This window comes from Limulus polyphemus, unplaced genomic scaffold, assembly GCF_000517525.1.
Source record: "Limulus polyphemus unplaced genomic scaffold, Limulus_polyphemus-2.1.2 Scaffold2888, whole genome shotgun sequence".
In the NCBI taxonomy this organism is placed as follows: Eukaryota; Metazoa; Arthropoda; class Merostomata; order Xiphosura; family Limulidae; genus Limulus; species Limulus polyphemus.
The window spans coordinates 105682-127509 of NW_013668498.1; the positions used below are offsets into that span (position 1 = coordinate 105682).

At 32.7% G+C, this 21828-nt stretch overlaps 1 protein-coding gene across 2 annotated transcripts in view; it reads left to right on the forward strand.

The window, feature by feature from the left end:
- The first annotated feature begins 1036 nt into the window (after positions 1-1036).
- Positions 1037-21828, forward strand: part of LOC106468142 (zinc finger FYVE domain-containing protein 1-like) — a 38872-nt gene continuing 18080 nt past the window's right edge. The window contains exons 1-5 of one of the 2 annotated variants that reach the window (XM_022396450.1): positions 1050-1219; positions 2950-4817; positions 5364-6199; positions 14195-14476; positions 18976-19198. In XM_022396450.1, the coding sequence (XP_022252158.1) occupies positions 5513-6199; positions 14195-14476; positions 18976-19198 (1192 nt within the window). In that variant the 5' untranslated portion in view covers positions 1050-1219; positions 2950-4817; positions 5364-5512. Of the gene's footprint in view, positions 1220-2949; positions 4818-5363; positions 6200-14194; positions 14477-18975; positions 19199-21828 lie in introns of both variants that reach the window. The other variant, XM_013928553.2, reaches the window with a different exon arrangement.

Genomic DNA, 21828 nt, shown 5'->3' on the forward strand with positions numbered 1-21828 from the left:
GAGGTCAGTCTTAGACCTCACATTTTGACACGAACTCACTAATGAACATAAATATCAAGTTCCAAGATCATATTTAAGTTGAATGAGTCAGCAGACAAAAGTATAAAATTCTATGGGAGTTGCACTGGGAGACTTTACAAGTATATGGTCGAATTAGATTGTTGTGGTTTCAGGTTCTTCAGCCACATTTCTCATGGAAATAAGTTTTAAGTAATGGCTAAAAGTTTATGAAATTCTGACTTGAGCCTTTATTGATTTCAAATTATGTATATTGTCTTGTTAATAGTACCAGGAATTATGACCAGTTGTAGCATCGAGAAAAATAGAATTATTTACAGGAAAAAATAATGCTTTCTTCTCAGAGTACATACATGCGCTATCTATATTACTGTTATTTATTACTATGGACAAATAAGGGGCTGTAATTTTAAGTTACCACCTGTCCCGTCGGTGGAAAAAATTTACTCTCATCTTTTGCGTTATGTTAAATTTTACAGAAATATTTTATTCGAGAAGGCGCACGTGATACCTTAAGGGAATGGCCCAGAACAATGAACGTAACTAGGGCAAAAGGAACTTTAGTCACATTTTCTTGATTAACATTCTACTTCAATTTACAGTAGTTGCAATCGTGAAAATTTCGAAAAAAATGTGAGAACTTTTACAGTAAAATAATGGTTTTAGGAAACATCTAGTATGCCTGCACATATGCATATAAGATCACATACTATTGCAGTTAGTTTTTTGTGTGTGTTTTACTTTGTAACCTCATATGTTTTAGTTTTTTAACTATCCACTTATTGTATGATATTTTATAATTTTTATCATTTTTAATTAATCATTTTCGTGTTTGATAGTAAAAAATTAATCAGTAAAATAGAGAAAGTGATCTAAATTTATTTAAAAAAAAGGTGATTTGAATAATTTATTGTAGTTCAACACTTCTTTTAAGATTAATTGCTGATTTTCCAAGATTATTATGGACAATGCTAGGATTTAAAAAACTCATAAGTGGAAAAATCAAAAATGCATCCTCGTGACGTATACTTCTGTTAATCGACCTATTTTGTCAACTAACTTTCGTTTATTTCACATTTGTATTTGTAGTTTAAATTGAAATTAAAATGTTCTTTTAATTAGGGATTATAACAATTCACGTGAAAACTGGCAATTGTTAGTTATGTTATTGTTAATTCATAACTGGACATGATAAGAAAAAGTAATTAATCAGATATTAATGTAATGGTTTTGATTTTGTTTTAGGCCTCTTTGGCATTGGATATGGCAGATATACAGCCATATTGTGTGGTTCACATATTATTATTAATTTATTATAACATATAATTTTTTGCTCTCTCATAACTACCCTTAGAATTATATAGTAAATATAGGCTACAATTACGTGTCAAACTAGTAATACAAATAGTGTACATAAAATTATATTTTATAATACCCAATTTAGGTTAGTTTGAAAATTATCTTGTAAGTTGCACTAAGTTTGTGCAAATACAAGATGATGTAACTAGTTGTAAGTTTTAACATATTACTATTAATATTATCAGTGTAGTAAAACAGGAAAATGAAATATATATCACATATATATTACTTACCTTTGAAAGTTGTTAAATGATCCAAATAGTTTCACATGTTAGTACTATTATTAAACAGTAAAAATCTTCAAATTTTTCCTTTTAATTTCTCAAGTTTGTCATTAATCAAATTTAGAATTTCAGACAATTTCCAACAGAATTCTTATATTAGCTAGAAATGAGTGTATTGTATTACCAGTGTTGTGGCAGTTTTCATTGTTTACCAGGATAAAATCCATACTATGGAGCATAAAATGGTCATAACGACATAAGTTTAATTCATTTTTTCATATATTTAAAAATTAAACCATTTTGTTGACCTAAAATGCTAATTTGAAGCTGAATTTTGATTGAAAACTATCAAATTCTTCATAAATTGTATAAAAGTAAACTATGAATCAACTTGCAAATTTCTATTCTAAATGTAATTTTTTATTATATTCATATGTACGTTTCTATGAAGTAATCTACAGTGTGATTCACACTTTTTTTCCCCACAAATTTCAGTAGTATCATTGAGCATGCACAAGCATAAGTGCACTGCTTTGAAAAATATAATAACGCATGATGAAAACAATACCATATTCAATGACTTTCAGACATTTTCTGATAAACTTTTGATCAGTTTTGACCAAATAAATACCACGATATACTTGAAACTGCCATTTTACTTCAGAAAATTTATAAAATCGATGTGTGCAAAATAAGTTGTGTGTGGATTCTTAATAAAACATTCTTTATATTTATCTTCACTGACAGTTGACAGATAAATGTGCTAATCTTTGATCAATGACATAACATCAAATGGTAGTAAATCAACCAATAACAAATTACTGCTATACTTGTTTCCACCAGTAATACTGTACAAGATGATATTCATATTATTACATGGTTTGTGTTCTCCAGTCATAGTCATTAGTTTAAATGTGTAACTGGCTGCATGAGTATATTATCAAACATACTGTGAAAATGTGTTTCTGCTAAGTACCATGATTAACCATTGCCAATTCAGCCAGCACTACTAGTAGTAATACTACTACTAGTAATGACTTAGCATATTATTAATTAGTATTCTGATCAAAGCAAGCTGCTTACAAAGTTTTATACATTAGAAGTAAAAATCAATCCAGTTATGAATATAGCTAATGTATTATATATATATATATATATGTACTGTTCTTACTTTCATTGATTAACATGCATTGTTTCATTATTTGGATACTCTTGCTGTTAGTGTCGGAGATATTTTCAGCTGTAATTTTACATTTTTGTTTGGTGTTACAACTGATCTTTATGTATTAACTAAATTAAGGGGACATTCACCTGCCCCTCCCTGGACTGGATTTCCATCTCTTTACAGATGCTTCTCCAGTGGGTTGGGGTGCATCTCTGTATGATGATGTGACTTTGGGCATATGGACTTTAGAGGGGGTGCTCATTCCACATTACTGTACATGAACTTTTTGCCATCTATCAGGCATGTTCCCATTTCCTTCCTCATCTAGTTGGTCATGATCCACTTCAACAATTCCATGGTCATTTCTTATATCAATTGTTGTGGGATGCCCATTCCAGGACCCTTTGCTTCTGCACATTGGACATGCTGTTTTGGGCTCATTCCCATTGGATTCATCTCACGACTTTTCAGGTGCCTTGGGATCTGAACTTGGTGGCAGATTGCTTCTCTTGATCAGATAGGATTCCACCCATGGAGTGGTCTCTCTATCTTCAGGTTTTCATTGCATTAACTAGCAGTTGAGCATGCCTCTAATTATTGCCTTCGCCACTCCTCTCAACACCAAACTTCCCCTTTTCTGGTCCCCAGTACTTCATCCTTTGTGGTCAATGCTTAGGCAGGATTGTTCGTACTTTTTTCTATATGCCTACCCTCCTCTTTGTTTCTCTCTTGTGTTCTCACTTTGATATGTGACACTCCTTGTCAGGTCCTGTTGGTGGCACCTCTTTGGCAGGCACAACCCTGGAATTCTCTGCTTCGTCAGTTGGCAGGGAGGCCCTCTCTTTCTTTGCCCTGTTCCTTCTCATTTCTGTTCCAACTACACACTTTTCTTTTTTTCACCCAGGAGTGTTGTCCTTTCATATTCCTGTATGGGATTTTTGTGATCCATTGTCCACAGGGCTGACTTCTTTAACCATGTAGCTTTTTTCTTATCCCATTCCTATTGTTTTTCAACTCTGTCCATCTATCAATGGAAGTGGAAGGTTTTTGACATTGGTCCATCCACCACTCTTTTCCTCTGGGCTGTCCTACTGTGGCCCACCTTCTGGCCTATTTCACATGTTTTTTTTACAATGAATTTTCAGTTTCCACTATTTCTAGCTATCGAGTGGCTTTATCAACATTTTACCTTTCCTGTCATTGTTAGGTATTTCTTCCCATCCTCTCCTCATTGTTCAGATGCTCCTTCTTCACTAATCCTCTCATCTTATTCTCATGCCTGACTGAGACTTTAGTGTGGTTTTACACACTTGTACATTTACTCCATTCTAGCTATTGGCTTCATACTCCTTATATTGTCTTTCTCTGAAGACACGCTTCCTTCTTCTCGGCCATGGTTGTCATCATTCAAATGTATATGCCATCTATGATTCCCATTCTTTCTTTTGCTTTACTTACTTATTTCTTTACCCTAACTGGACCTTTATTTTTGAGACTTTGGTTGCTTGGTAAGGTGATTGTTCTTTTTCTTCTATTTCGTTTTAGTTTCTCACCTCTGTGCTCTTTCAGACATGAATCATCTCCTGTGTTTAGTTTGGGCTGTTCAGTGTTACTTGACATGCATGTCTCCATTTTAGGGTTCCTGTCATTGTTTGTCTCTACCTTGGGATCTCTCGACTTCTACCCCTTACAGGTTGGACCTGCCATCTCCTCCTGTTGGTGTATTCTTCCTTATAAATAGATACTTGCAGACTCATTCACAAAGACAGACATTATACAGACTGATTGTGTCCTAACCACACTACTCTTTTTGGCTCACTGACTGCTTGGCTGGTCGTATTTAAATTCTGTCCATCCCTGCAACACATGAAGCTCTTTTGCCTTTCCTTTTGGGTGAAGAATATATCCTGATTGAGATGCAGTCTGTCGTGGGTGTCACAATCCATAGGCATTCCCTTTGAGTGCTTTCTGAAGGGAGCTCATGTAGGTTTAATATTTGCACCATCCCTCCACCATTTCAGTGTGAAAATGTAGCTATATTGTGTGAAGAGGTGAGTTATAGTCTTGAAAGATAATTCTGTGATTACAGTTACCTCTATACTGCGCAGGTCATTAGATTTTACTTTGTTACATTCAAAATTTAATTAAGCAATCTTACTCTCAATGTATACCAAAAAATTAGCAGGTAATTAGATTTTACTTTGTTACATTCAAAATTTAATTAAGCAATCTTACTCTCAATGTACACCAAAAAATTAGCATTATAATTTACATTATAGCTCAAAGTTTTATATTATCTGAATTTTAATTCCTTTATTTTAAAGAAAAATTCTGAAACTTATTTTTATTAATCAATTTAATTGTAATTTCAGTTGATTGATTAGTTTATAAAACACTAATTGGTATAATCACTGCTCAAATGTAATCGGTTATAGTTGGTTAAATCACTTGGTTCTAGTCATTATATTATTTTAAAATGAAAATATGTATAAATAAAGTATTTTAAGGTTATTTTCTTACAAATTTACTGTGCATATATGTAAGAAAATTTTTATTTTGAATGATGAATTGCTTTTTTTTTTTTACTTTTTGTTTAGAGAGACTGGTGAATGAAAAATGCAAACCTTCAAATGACAGCAGTTTTAAGTACAATACATTTATATGATTTAAAGCATGAAATGGTTCTATTTCTGCTGATATAAATATATGTAAGAGAATCCTGATATAATTTCACTGAAAAAACCAAATGCGTTCACCATCAGTATGCTCTGGAACTACATGCATCTCATCCCCTAGACCAGGTAAAAGCATTACAAGAAAGTTACCCATTACTAGACCTTCAAGGAAAGTTTGTCAAGAACGTCTGGCATGCAAAGGAGCTAAACCTGAAGCAGCTTATTTTTGTACAGAATGTGGGACTTATCAGTGTATTCCATGTGAAACCCTTTTACATGAAAATATTAAGTTCTTGCTGCATGAACGAGAGCAACTGAAACCCATTGCTGCAGAATTACTGTGCCAATTAAATTGTGAAGACCAAAATCTCGCTGATATTTGGTGTATTGACTGCAGTAAAAACTTGTGCTTTGTTTGTGACAGGACTGTCCATTCTGATGGATGTAAGAAGGTGCATCGAAGAAATCCGTTTGAACCTGAAACAGAGGATTTTCTTTCTTGTACCGAGGGACTGTTAGAAGGGGGTGAAAAATCAGAAATTGAAGAAGAGAACGTCTTAATTACTTTTACTAATACATGTACCAGTAAAATGATATCACTTGGTTCAGAGAACTTGTATAGTATTCCTGATGTTGCTTGTGAAACGCTTGCTTTGGAAAGAAAAGAACCTCCAACTATTGAAAGCAGTGCTATAGATCTTGATGGTGATTTAAGTATTTCAAGTTTTCTTCTGGTTGATGAAAAAGAAAATATTAAAGTAAGTTTATTTGTAATTTTTTACATATATAATGACACATATGTATATGTGAAAAAATAACTCCCAACTACACATGTGTTTAACAGTTTATGTGACTACACCTTTCAATAGTTTCACTTACATACATGTACATATATCAAACTAATCTGGCATCCTCCATGATTGTAGAACAGTTGCATGCACACACACACAAAACATGTGTCAGAGGATGTGGTTGCCACTTGAGATGTTTTACAACAGAACCAACAGGAACATTCTCATGCCAGCCATCCCCCAATAAATCACCAGTGTGGTAATGGAAATATTTAGAGTTAATTTTAAATTATAGGGTTTTATCTTCAACACTATGTCTTGTTCAAGTTAAATAACAGTTTTGCAGGAACACTACATCAATGTATGTTAAAAAAACAGCATCTTGTGTACTCTATCTCTGTTTCCATCATTTCATTTGCTGAGGTGAATATATTATTTTTATTAACCACTATAGAAAAGTTATTAGGTACATGATTGTACATCCATTGGTGAGCTAAAAAACAAGCAAGCTTTGGTTCAAATACCTGGAAGATTTAGTGTCTGTGCACTGAATATTTTGGGCATTCTGTTACCATAGCATCAACAAACTCAATAAATTTGGTTGTTGGTAATGAAGTTGGAAATTTGCTATTAGCACATTTTTAGTGTGAAGGCTAATCCTATGCAAGTGTGATTGTAAGAGTTTAAGTTTCCTGCTGATTACCTGAGTCATCAGCAGGAAACATTACATGTGTATTGGAAAAATTTGTAATAAAGATTTATTGGCAAAACTTCATAAAATGTAATTCTATTTAATATAAATTAAAATGTTACTTTGGTGCTTGAAATTGCCACATTAGACATTTGCAATTTTTTTAATATTGTCACTTTAAAAAATTGGGAGGAACTACCATAGGACTTTGATAAAGCATTTACTATAACCAACTCACATGTACTAGAATATATGTGTACAGTGTCTAAGCTGAAAAAGAACAACAAAATAATGATAATGAGTTTTATTAGTTATGCTGTAAATCAATCCAAAGATGTTTTTATTATTTTGAAAAATATTACTCCAATTTTTAAGATGAGGATTTTAATTGCCTTTCATTTTGGTAATAATTATGAATACTGGAAAATTTAATTTGAAAAAAGAAATTTACAAAATGTTAATTCAGTTTTCATAATTTTTTGTAGAAGCTTGTAACTCTAATAACCATTATTGAACTTCGCACTCACTTGTCAACATAATAATTCCAAAAACATTTAAATCTAGCAGCTAGTATAGAGCTACACATCTACAAGTCAGCTTGATTATTCTAAAAGCATGCAACTCTTATCTCATATACACAGCATGTTCTGGTGATAAAATAACTATAGGTGAGGAAATTACCAGATGTAGAAGCAAACAAACAAGGTAAAACATTCCCCAAATTGAAATATGATTACTGATTGTTTTCATATTTCTCTTTCATTGGGTTTCCAGTGAAAAGAAAATTACTTTTAGAATAAATAGGATATTAGAAAGACTTAAAAAAAATAACACATGACTCAAAGATTATGCCTAGCAAAACATTTGATTTTTAAATTAGGCACTGTTAATCCCTTTGGAATGAAATAATTCTCATTCCTTCATTAACTTCCCTTTCCCCACCTTTTCACTTTTCCTTATAATTGATATTTGCTTTCTCATGATAATTTTGTTTTGCCTAATAATTCTGTTTAGTGAACACATTCTTTTTCTTTCTCACTAGCTTAACCACTTAAGCTTATTATATCAAGCCATTTTCTTAACCAAATTTGTTACGTTTATGTTTATTTGTGTTTAATAAGTTGCATCTTAAACTTAATGTTTTTTTTATCCTTTTATATTCAATTCACACACTTTTGATTGTTGAATCTCCCTGGACAGTGTTGTTTTATGCATGTGTTCACTTTCTCATTGTTTGTATATCTAACCAGTTTTTGTGTTTATTCATATTCTACTTGTAGTTTATTTAGTCACTTATTTTAATGTCATTACTTCAGTTCCTTGTCCCTTTTTCACAATTTTTTTATTCTTCCAACTTTACTCATCTGACTATTTTGTTTTAATTCTCATAACTTTCTTTGTCCCATTTTCACCTAAGAATACTTTCTTGAGCCCTTGTTATTTTTTGTTTTTCTTATGCCCTGTAAACCGATCTCTTCTAATATTAATTTTCTTTTCACTGGAAACCCGATGTAGGTATGTTGCTTTACATATTGTTTTTATATTCTTCACTAATCTTATTTTAATTTGGAAAGTGTTTTATCTTGTTTTTTTTATTCTACAAATTCGCTAATCAACAAAACATGTAAGCTCTAGAATCAAGTTTCTAAACATTCATTTGTGGATATTATTGTTTCTAACAGCCTGTAGCTCTAGCATCCAATATAGAACTACTCATTCACTTGTCAGTATAATAATTGCTACAGTCATGTAATTAGCAATCAATGTAGAGCAACCCATTCTCTTCTCAGCATTTTATATTTCACTATATGTTATAGTATAGTTAGAAAATCAACTACGGGAAAGGCTTTCACATGCTGATATTCAGACATCTTGTGTAGTTGAAAATCTGGTATAACATGGCTTTGGAGTAATTTAATTCTGTCTTCAAATTTAGACTATGAATATATAAAAATAAGCATTTCAAGATGATACCTCCACACACAGAATAGCTTGATATCCAGCACACCTGCCTGTGAGATTTGCATGCCACTAACCTTGAGCTAACTCTCATCTAAATATCATAAGTTTAACATCAACTCTGCTAGTAACTAATGACATCATCTTGCAATAATAGTTTTTCCACCAATAGGAAGGAGACAGAAACTCCTTGCACCGTAACTCCCCCAAAACACTTGTGCTCGAAATAGCTTCATTCTTTTCTTGAGCAATGTCTAGAATGAATGTTTTTTAAAATTATTAATCAATTATGTCAGATTTGCGATGGTTTCTAAAACTTAAATTTCCTATTTAAGTTTCACTGACTTCTTTTGTGATTCTGGACCTGTGTCTGTTGTGGTTACTGGGAGCCTGTTGTCTGTGGATAACATGACAGCCATTGTTAAACAAGTTGTGAATTCCTTCATGCATACTGGGCCTTCTCCTCCCATCAGTTAGTCAATGTTCCTTCTCCACAGTTTAAACATGATTAGGGTGATGATTATTTGATTGGCTAATTCCCCACCAGGATGGTCTAGTCACAGCTTTATCTGTGGAGGAAAATCCTCACCCTTCTAATCTCTTCCTCGACATGATTTTGCATTTGTGTTGTTGTTTTTTCACCTTTTTTTTTTTTATTTCCCCTGTGCATTACTACATGAAACCCATACTCAAGACTACTTTGTCTTTCCTCTGTCACCTGATATTAAGTTTCATGAAGCATGAAGACTCGTTTCTCAAATAACTGCACACCCATACTACCATGCCTCGCCCTCCTCATGCACTGGATTCTTTGGTCTTGGCTTATAACTGTTCTTCCTTTTCACTCCTTGATTCCCAGTCTTTGAGATCTCTCTCTCTCTTTTTTTTTTACCTGCTGGGAGGGGGGGGGTGGACTTCTTAACCCTTTTGCTATAGGTAGGGTTCAGAGGGCATGTCATCATGTTTGAAGACTTACATTCAAAATTTTCTTGAACTACAATTTTTAGGAATTTATGTCAATAAATTTGGGATCAAACTGAAAATTATAATTCAAGTTTTAGTGTTATAAATTAGTTAATTTCTTAATGTAAGAGTAAATATTAAAATAAAACACCTAAATATCGATTTTTGTATGTCACAAGGTATGTTGAATGCAGCTTTGGCTCAAATTAGATGTTTGTGATATCCAAATACGAAGTCTATAATTTCTTATGAATTAGAAGCTCAAATTACCAATATTGACAAGCTAGAATGTAAAATAAGAACCTCCTATCTTTTTTATTTTCTGATTTATTATTCTTTTTATAGAATTAGCCAAGGTGGCCCAACCCACCTCTTCCTTTTTTTGAAATACTTGCTTACATGTACCTTCTTTGCTCTATAATGTGTTTATAACCCATCAAAAGCTCAGAATGTCCCCCATGTGGTTACTCAGCCTTTGTGAAGCATTTACGCAGGAAACCTTCCTTTTTATGGAAGAATTGAAGCTGAGATGCAAGACATAATAAAGTTTGAAATATATTTTATAGACCCAAATACAGCTTAGTTACTATGCCTGAGAAATTATAGTGGAATGCTTTGGTATTAATACAGTAATTTATTATTTTTTTTTATTTCAAAATGCATATATAAAACCTAAAAAAATATTTTGTTGTACATCCTCCATGTGCAAAATTTAACAAGGCATAGCAAATTGTGCAAGCAAGTACAAACATAAGTAGAAGAGATCAGTGTTTTCTATATTTCTCTATTTATTGTTCTGTGCTTTAAGAAAAATAATTGAAATTTAAGAATTTATTTGTAAATAGTAATAATATGTATATACTTATGTATTCTAACCAAAATGTGATTGTATTCTACAAAATACTGGTCCACTAGAACAAAGCTAAGACAGTTTCACTTCATAAAGGCCAGTTTTGTACTATTGGATATGATAACATGAATGCATGTGCGCTGTATCATTGTAACTTCTTTAACGCTAGTCAGACACATCTGAAAGGTCAATAAAATAAAAATAAATATACATTGATGTATAATGTTATGAGATTTAAGCTATTTAAAATAATCATTTGTGGTTTCATGTTATAACTTGTAGTCATTCTAGAATGAAAACAGCATAATTTATATCTATTTCCTTCAGCCCTGGCAGTCGATGCTCTCATTCAGGACTGATCTCACCTTTTTCTGTATGCCTGTCCTCCTATTCCTCTTTTCCCCTGAATCCTGCTTTGTCAAATCCTGTTACGTGTGGCTCTTTGGCTGGCACAACTCTGATTTCCTCTGCATTATCAGTTGGTGTCTGGGCTCCCTCTTCCTCTGCCCCTTCCCACTCTTTCTTGCTCCAGTCATATCTATTTCACCCAGGGGTGTTTACCTTCATCTTCTTTAATGAGATTTGTCCAGTCCATTGCATGCAGGGCTGGATTCTCTGATTGTGTAGCATTTTTCTTACTCTGTTCCTGTTGTCCTTCAACTCTGTCCATCTATCAACAGAAGTGGTGGGTTTTTCAATGTTGATACATCAGCTTCTCCCTTTCTTTTGGCCATTCTATTGGGGCCCACTTTTTCGCCTTTTTTTTTTGGTTGTTCAACCATGGATTGTCAGTTTCCACTATTGCTTGTTGTTGGGTAGATCTATCAACTACATTTCACCTTTCTTGTTACTACCAGGTTTTTCTTCTCCTGTCCTCTCCATTTTCTTCTAGTCTTTTGTCACAGACCTCTTCATCCTACTCTTACGCTTGACTGGGACTTTGACGTGGTCTTTCACGTGTTCCATTTGAACTGGTGGCTTTGTGTTCATTACACCTTTCTCTGAAGCCGTTTTCTTCTTCCTGCCTGTGGTCATCATTGTTCAGATGTATATGTCATTGATGCTTCTTGCATTCTCTTTCACCCTATTTACTTACTCCTCTATCCAGATTCATCAACCTTCTTGCTCTTGCATCTTATTTTCACTGACCATTGGATGAGATCCTTTAGGCTGGCATGTGGATGAATCTGCACACATTTATCTCCATCATCTGGCTGTTTCATCTCCTATGGGATTTTGACTCCCTTTAGTTACTGTTCTCTCTTATATGATCCAACCTGGTAGCTGGTTGTGCCTCTCAAGGGTATGCTTATATCCCAAAACCTGCATCGGGCCAGGGTTAATGGAAAATGCTCAACCCACCTACCCTGGCTCTACCAATTCTCACTGTTAGGATGGGGTGTTTTGCAAGTCCACTAGAGGTATCCTCATGGTATTAAAATTATTTAATTGCCCAATCCAGATCATATCATATCCATGGACTATCAAGGAAAAAGCTGGTATCAGGAAATGACTGTCCACTTTTTTTGGCTTGTGCTTGCTGGCTTTTAAAAATAGGGTTTTATTGTCACCCATTGCACTGTCTCCAGTAAAAGAACTTTCTAGCAGGTGTCCGATGGGGATCCAAGTACTTCTTTAGGTCTCTCCATTGTATATTCTCCCCCACCCCCCACTTCAACTTGCTGGTTCCTAGTCACTGATTGTGTGCAGCATAATACAGTGGGAAGTATGGTAGTGGTGGCACTGTCTGTGTGGTGTAGGTCAGCCCTCAAACAGTTAGTGTGCCTTCCTCTTCCAGCAGAAAGGGTTTGTCACCTGTCTCTGTCTGTTCAGGTGAGTCATGGTAAGACACATGCTGTAGGGTCTGATCATGTCCTAACCATTTGACACTTCTTGGCTCGCCAACCACTTGTTTGCAGGTGCTCAGTTGATCATGATAAAATTCTGCCCTTCTCTGTGACACTTCATATTATTTTGCCTTTCCGGGCGAAGAATGTACCCTGATCCAGACAAGATGCGTTCTCCTATGGGGCTGCTTCTGTGAAGCCCCTGCCATTGGGTGTCACACTCCATGAGATTTTCCTTGAGGCGCTTTCTGAAAGATGCTCATCTAGGTGGGATTCTAGCAATTGTGTGTGATGAGGTGAGGTATCATCTCAGAAGTTAACATTTTCCTTATCTCATGTGCACTCTTGTTACCGTATCAAATAACATAAAACTGACCTTTGGTCTGTACAAAGTAACTTGTCTTGACTGTGTTTTAGTAGCATAGTATTTTGTAAAATACAGTCACATTTCAATTATTATATATGTATAGATTATTGCTATTTTGAAATAAGTTCTTAAACTTATTTTTCTTAAAACACAGAACAGTAAATGAAGAAGTAAAACAAACAATTATCTCTTCTAGTTACAACATTTGTACTCAGCTGCTGCTTGACGTAGGTTGCTAAGCCTTTAAAAATTTTGCACGTGGAGGATATGAAAGAAAATAAATTTTTTTTTGGTTTTATATATACATTTGAATAACTAAAAAATCATAAGTTACAACATCAATACCATAGAATTCCAGTATAATTTATCAAGCTTAGTAATTAAGGTGTATTTCAGTCTAAAAAAATATGAAATTTCAAGCAGACTAAAGACACACCCTACCTCGTTGAAGTATTGGTTCAAAAGAAAGAAATGACCTGCAAGCCTGTTAAAATGGCTGAGAAAGCCACTAGGGGGACATTCTGAACTTCCGATTGGTTATTCATGTCGTATATAGAAGTAAGTGTATATAAGGGAGCGTTTCCAAAAATGGAAAGAGGTGGGACAGGTGCCACTGTGTTTGATTTATTACGTGAGCAATATTTTAGCAAATAGAAAAGATAAGACCTTCTTATTTTATATTCTAGCTTGTCAATATCAGTAGTTTGAGTTTCTAATTCGTACAAAACTATAGACTAAGTAATTTGACTTCACAAACATCTAATTTGAACCACTGCTAAATTCAACATACCACATGACACACAAAAATAGATGTTTATCTGTGTTTTTAATACTAACATAAATTCATGAAATACTAGTTCAATAAAACTTTGAATACGAGTCAACAAACGAGATGACATGGCTCTTCACCCCTGACTCATCTGAAGGGTTAAACACATGATTTTTAGGTTGTAGTTAGCTCAGTGCTAGTGGCATGTAAATTTCATAGGCAGATACATGAGGGATCCAGATATTCTGTGTGTAGAGGTGACTATATATTGGAAATATATTTTCAGCTAAAAATAAATTAATTACCTTTTGGAATGTAACAACTTGGTGGTAATTTTTTCATTTTTTTTAGTAAATTAATTTGGTGATTCAAAATATGATTGAGGAAGAAAATTGTTGTCAAATTCTTAGTTTTGTTTGTATACTAAAATTATGTAAATGTGTAAATTAGTTTTATAAAATGTTTAGCTGAAAGATTTCTGTTGTTGACATGTATTTGTTTTTTCCATAATTGCAGGTCAGTAGTGAAACTGATTTCATAGCAAAACTTGACTGCCCTTCTCATACTCCTGTGAAAGTTGTGTCCATTTTTGGAAACACAGGAGAAGGCAAATCTCATACATTGAACCATACTTTTTTTAGAGGAAAGGAGGTCTTTAAAACCTCTATTACCCAATCTTCATGCACTGTTGGTGTTTGGGCTGCATATGATCCACTATCGAAAGCGATCATCCTTGACACAGAGGGATTATTAGGTACAACAGCTAATCACAACCAGAGAACCAGGTTATTGCTGAAGGTAAAATGTTTATCAAGTATTCTAGCACTGTATGTAAAATGCTATTGGAAATGTTAAGTAACCAAACACTACAAAAAATATTGTAATGTATAAGGATTTTAGCTGGAATATATATATATATATATTTTTTTTTTGAGAATCAAAAATCTAATGTATTACTGAAGATACACTTTTGTGTATAATTCCCAAAATTTGACAGAAAACGAAGTGTAGAAATTTCAAGTTCTTATTGTAACACAGAAGTACATAGAATGATCAGTCAATATTTGTCATAGAACAACACATACATTTTGAATGGCTACAGAGTCATAATGGGCCATTTTTTCTGTATATGTTGGTTTGTACAAAATTCTGTTTAAGTTTGTAGGACATAGGGTAAGCTTTAGGGTACATGTATGCATATATATATATATATATATATGTATTTTAGAATGTTAGATGAATTTTTTTATACATTAATTTGTAAAGTAAAGTAGGAATAATGTTGATAATTCCTTAGGCAAATTTTTATGTGTATATAGTGCTACCTGCATGGCAAATCCACTGCCTTAAAAAGTTTATCATGTTGTTATATATACTTTCAACTTCTAGTCATCTGACTTAATATATTATAAAAGTAAATTAACCCTTTTCTGGACAAATGAGCACCTTTTAAAGATCAGATGTTGAGTGCACGTCTGCACGTCAAATTTCAAAATTTAAGTAAAAATAATGACTATTTCAACAATATTTTTGCTTAAAAGTATATTAGATTTGATATTTTGTCATCTTGTAACACTTATGTACTGTAATTTGCAAAGAAAAATGATAGAATATTCAGACATTCATTTCTGCACTGCTTTGAGGAATCTTACCTATAAACAATGCACTTATAGATCTTTTTTAAGAATTCTTTTACCCAAGCCAAAGCATAGGTTTATGTATGCTAAGAAGCTATCATCCCTTGAGGTTATAATTCTTAAGGTTTTGTTAATCAAATGATTTTCTTTCTGTTTCTTTGATTTTATTAATATAGCCTATTTACTCCCTTTTATGACCTCACAGCATGTCATCTGAAAAACCACTGATGAATCTCTGCTTTGAAAATATCTACAAGCAAAGTTTAAAAACTCTTGATTATAGAACATTATAAACTGTAGTGTGAATAAAGAAGTGTAAAAAGTAACTTGTAGTTTCATGGGAAAATTATTAGATGTATCTCTTACAGGAAAGAATTGGAATGTAGTGGAAAATTTAGAAAACTTAGAAACAAAAGTCTGAGAATTTTTATAGTTTCATTAAACATTCTTTTCATTTCTGAAAATGTTTTCATGTTCAATTATATTTGTTTGAAAGTTACGTAAAAGTTTCTTCTGTGACAAGACATCAGGTAAGCATAGTTAGATTTAGACAGGTCAGATCATAGGTCACTGATAAAGCTTCATTAGTTTTTGCCTCATTTTTTTATAATTTATAACTGGAACTGGTGACTGCTGTAGTTGGCAAAGTAAAGTATCAAAAGAAATATATTAATGAATATAAAACATGTTGAAAGTATGTTATATGTATATATCATGGAAATTCTCATTAACAATAAAGGAAAATCAAATTCTATGATGAAAGGAATATTGTAAATGATTTTTCAGAATAGAGTCTCTGAACAAAAGTCTTTTAATTTCATAATGTAAAAAATCATAGAAAAAGTACACCAAATTACATGATTATTTTAAAGCCAGACGTGGATACTATTTAATACATTTTTTACTGAGTATCATGCAGGTTGGTGATATAATTGTTTTTAAAAACCACGTGACACACACACACATGCCTTAGGTGTGCACATTGTGGGCTTTCAGGGTGATCACTAGGGTCCCGGACCCTCAACTTTTTTTTATCTAAGAGTCCCAGCAAGATTTTCAAGGGTCTCATAGGTAGAGTTTAATAAACTCAAAAAAAAGAGAAGGAAAAAAGCATTTCAGTGTCAATGAAAAACTATTTGCAATAAACACAACATGTTTACTTTCTGCAAGTGGAAAAGGGCAAATTAATGTTCAATGAAAAAACTTTATTTACAATTTACACTGCCTATTGTTTCCCTTTATGATTGCAAAATAATTTTCATGATAAGATTAAAAATACTTTTCTTCATCTGAAAATTTTGAAATATCATTAGCATAACCCCTAAAACCTCCTAAATGAATATCAAATGTTTTTCTTCAGAAAAACTTTGTATTTTATCTGTTATTTTTTACCCTAACTTTATATGAGGTTGGTTGATTTGACCGACCTCGTAACCACCATAAAAAATTAGGAAATAATTCAAAGTTCCCCTATTTTCTTTCTGGAATGACTGCAGATTGTAACAGAATTGTTTATTCTAAGTAGCTTATACATCTATTTATACATAAATCTTATTGTTTTATTGTCTTTTGAACCATGTCTAACTATTATTTGCACTATATAAATTTCAAATTGCATGTTGAACGTGCAACTCACTTTACGGTATCAAATAACAAAATGCATGGACTACTCATGAGTGTAACTCATAAACAAATTGTTATTAATATTATTATTATTTATTTTGCTTTAACTAACCTAAAAAGTTTTATATTTTTACGTATTAGTTACTTTTATAATAATAAATTAAGAATACACATTAAAAACAAGAAATAAAGTACTTACCTGGGTCTTGTTTTTTGCTCTCAACTGTCGATGAAACTTAACCCTACTTTTTAATTATACTAATTACAACTGTATTAAATAGTTTCTAGTTAATTAAATAATGCACCAAAGAACACTGAATAATAACATGCAAAAAGGAAACAATGTTCCATAACTATCACAGTTTTTCTGGCTTTCTAACTGTACAACGAAAGCCATTAAAGATTCAACTAAGCTCATTAATGTGTTTCCTGTAGGAATAAGGTTTGAATCTGATGGAAAATAGACAATTCTCTGAACAGACAACAATGTGATATATTACATCATTTGATAAAAGAAAACTTTGGCTTTCTATTGGTTATAAATAATATAGTTTTTGATGTCAGAGAGAACTATTTGCAAGTTCTGAAAGAGAGGATATGACAGATGGGCGTGGCAAGAGGGGTCTGATTTTCTATTTTATTACTCTGTAACTAAATAAGATTGAAGACTATATAAATTATCTTTGCCTGAAAAATAAAAACATTATAAAGAGTAATTTATATTAAATTTCATACCTTTTGGAAGGGTGGTAAAAAAATCAGAGAAGAGGGAAGACATAGATAAGAAACGTCACAGTTCTCATACTGGGAGAGATAGAGAGTTTTTTTTAAATATTTTCTTATAAAATTAAGAACTTAAGACATAACTAATACTAAACTTTGAATTATTATGTACATTCTTATGTGGAGTGTATTTATATACATTGATAATAAAGGGTTAATCATACGGTACTTTCACGTGGCCTTATTTTCGTGCAGTTTATTATCATTGATGAAACCTATTAGAAGATGATTGTGGACAGCTGTGTGCAAACTGTATACTGTTTGTTTGTTATGGTACAAAGTTTGAATCAAAGTACTTGCCTTGCATATGGGACATTTTATGGTGCATATTCTGTACATGGGGATCAAATATTATGTGTCCCAACAAATTATCATGGGTATGAGACGTGGGAGTTTGGGTTAAATAGATCCCTGGATTTTTTCAAATAAATGAAATCTCTGTCAACAAACAAACATTCCAATAACATTGAACTTTCTTTTCCATCTGCTTTCAACTATGTTTTAATGCACTTTTTGCTTCAACTTGGAATTTTACACATTCCAAAATTCACATTAGCTTAGCTGTCTCATATTTGCATGTACTTTCCACCATTTAACTCCTTCATCAACTTATTTTACTGCCATTATAAGTATGTATCCATTCTGCTACAAATGTTTCAAACTAGATACATTGTCCAAAATGAATATTTTCAAATTATTAACAAAATACTTGCTGCAACATTATGACCTGATTACTTTAGTAAAGGTTGGTGTTGTAAAAGGAAACTAAAATCAAACGTTTTGCAGAAAAATAATCTGAATGTACATATTTATTTATTTATACAAATATTAAATTTAAATGTCTAAAGTCTCCAATTATATCATGTTGATTCATACCATTTTTCTCTGCTCATGTAACCTGTCTGCGAGCAGGCAAGGTATGAACAATAGTTGGTAAACTGTAAAGTAAACCTTTAAAATACCAAATTGATAACCTTGATAGATGATCTTAAGCATTAGTTAATGTGTATGTGTTCAGGTGTGGTTTTATTTTGTTATAATTAGACTTTCAAGTTAACAGTTTTTTATGTAAAGCATTAGCATTTTCTAGTTTACTGTCAGTTCCTCTGATCACTTGATATTAGTTTGAATATTATTGTACAACTAAGATAATTATAAATCTGGATAATTTAGACTTCTCAGTATTGAAACCAAAATAAATATAGGTTTTTATATTTATATGTATTAGTTTCATTAATGTGATTTTTCTTACAGGTGCTTGCAGTTTCTGACATTGTTATATATCGCACCAGAGCTGAGCGATTACATAATGATCTTTTTACTTTCCTGGGAGATGCTTCTAAAGCATACTGTCGGCACTTTTCTAGGGAACTCAAAGCTGCCTCTGAGAGATGCAAATTTGTGGGTCCTCTGTCTTCACTTGGGCCTGCAGTGATAATATTTCATGAAACCTTACATACACAAATTCTTAAAGAAGGTGAGTTAGCTGATTCTTAACTGAAATGTTTTGATTGGTCAAATGTCTGTGTAAAGGGGCACTTATATTCATGAAATATTTGGGGATTGTTGTAAACGAAAAATATTATGTTAAAGTAAAGGGATCTAAAATATCTATATACATTTACAAAGAAAGTAGCTTTGTTTGAAAAATGCTACTTCAGCTTGACTTAGGTTTTAAAATGTTTTTAAACAAAGATTGTTTCTTTTTTGTAACTTCTGATACTTAAATTTTTGTAGAGTGCCATTGTAGATGTTGTTCAGTGTACTCAGGTTAGGACTGTTGAACTTCAAAAGAACATATATATCTTAACTGAAAAAAATTCTTATATATATTTTGTGTAGTTCATGTATGTGTGCAATTTCTGATTATTATTATTTTTTGCCAAAACCAGTTTTTAGTACTTTTGTTTTGGCCATTTCCACATGCCACTGTTTTTTCTTCTTTTTTTTTTCCAAATTGGAATATTACCTGTTACAATTTAGCAAATGCATTTTCATTATATGAAGCTTAACCCTATGACTAATGAAATATAACGATAGCAATGTTAGGTCCTACAAATTGTTGGACCTAATGCTGTTATCATTATATTTCATTCCAAAAATAAAACTAGTGGATGAAATTGTTTGAAATTTAACAAGAACCTTCCTAAAAGTTTGGAGTTTCAGAAAATTAAAATATTTAAATCCGATATGGTATCTAGCCTCCTACTTACTCTTACACATATAGCTGTTCTTGTTCAGTGCTGTCTTCTATATGCAAGATTTTTTTCCCATGCCACAATCCTTGAACTCCTACTTACCCCACAGTTAACGTGGTTCACTGTGTCTTTGCATGTAAATTATCATGCAACAACCCTCCACCAATAGGAGTGTGACACACCCTCCTTATGCATGTGACTATCTAAATTCAATTCTACTGAACTATCACTTTTCGTCATGCAGTTGTTTAGTGCAGATGTTTTCAATTGTGCTCTTTTGACACACTGATTTTTTGTGTATTATTATTTGCTACAGTTGGTTGTCTGAAGTTTTTTTCCCATAATAATAACTTACCTTTGGAAATTTTTTTTCAGTCTTCCATGAATTCCTCCCTCTGTCATTTTGGACAGAATTTTTCAGGTGTGTGCCATTTTATCTCTTTTTCCCCAGTTTCTTATGATCCTGTTCCTTCCTTGTTACATGACACACTGTCATTAGAGTACCTTATTTCCCCTCCTTCCCCTGACATCAGTGTACATGCTGAAGATTTTGTTTCTCAGTTGTGTGCTGAAGCTAGCATATCTTGTCTTCCATGGGTTTTTGATCATAATGGTTTGTCTTACCATCAGGCCGATCAACCTTTTCTTGACTCCCAGCAGCTGGAGTAACTTCCGACAAGGTACCTTACTTCCACTCCCATACATAGCTAGTCTTGTTCTGTTTTTCACATGACACAAACCTTTCACTCCTACTTACCCCACGGTTCACTTGGTTTAACCAGTTAACATGTGACTCGTGACTCCTTCTATGCTATTCTACCTAACTATCACTTCTTGTTTGACAGTGCTCGTGTTCAGTCGTTTAATTTGTGCTCTCTTCAAGTGGTTCCCCCCCTCCTGTATCTACATATCAATTTCTCTCAACAAGTTTACTGTTTATTATACAATAGTGATATTTTTGTAAATTATTCCGATGTGGAATTATTTTATATTTCTACTAAATTACAGAATTTAATACTTTTTATTTCTCTCTGCCAACACAGATGAGTTTGGTTATTCATTTGGAATTCTGAATTCCAAATTCTAAGTTACCACTTTGGGGGTTATATCTTTTATCAGCACGGTCCTCTATGGAGAATTTTTAGCTTTATTTAATTGGGAGATTGATCATCCAATGAGCTGACCTTCGTCAGGCATAAACTTGAGTTTGGGGGCACATACATTTTGAAATATGGTCTGCCTTTGTCTTATAACATTAGATTAGGCTTAACATCAGTCTTTGCTATTTTAGGTTTACCTTTAATTCATGTTACTGGTATATCATAAACTAGGTTAGCTATAGTTTTTTGTTTTTTTCAATACATCACATCTCATACATATATTATTGTCAATATACACTTACTTAATTTTACAATATAATGCCTATTTCCTTTTTGTTATGAAATATATATATATATATATATTTTACACTTCTTCATATTAACTTTGTTTGTGTGGACCTCTGGAGATGGGGTCTGCACAAACTTCTCCCAATATTGTACATACTTATTGTTTGGTTAGGGCTTTGAGATTGGTGATATACTTTGTACCGCTCAGTTCGATTAGGCTTAACAAGTGTCTGTTTACCTGTAATTCATCTTATGTGTAAATGGATCATTATGCTCAGTATCTTGTTTTCTTCAACACATAAAATCTAATACATATGTTTATTTCACGACACACTTACATAGATTCACATTATCTCAACTTTTCTTTTTCATAATTCTTTATAATTTATACTTTTTCTTCCTCCTGATTATGGCTTGCTTTCCCAGGCCTCTACTACAGAATCTGCTAGGCCTACCTCACCATTTTTTAGACACGTTTCACATCAATTCCTGGTGTTTTCACTCTGATCAGGCACATTCCC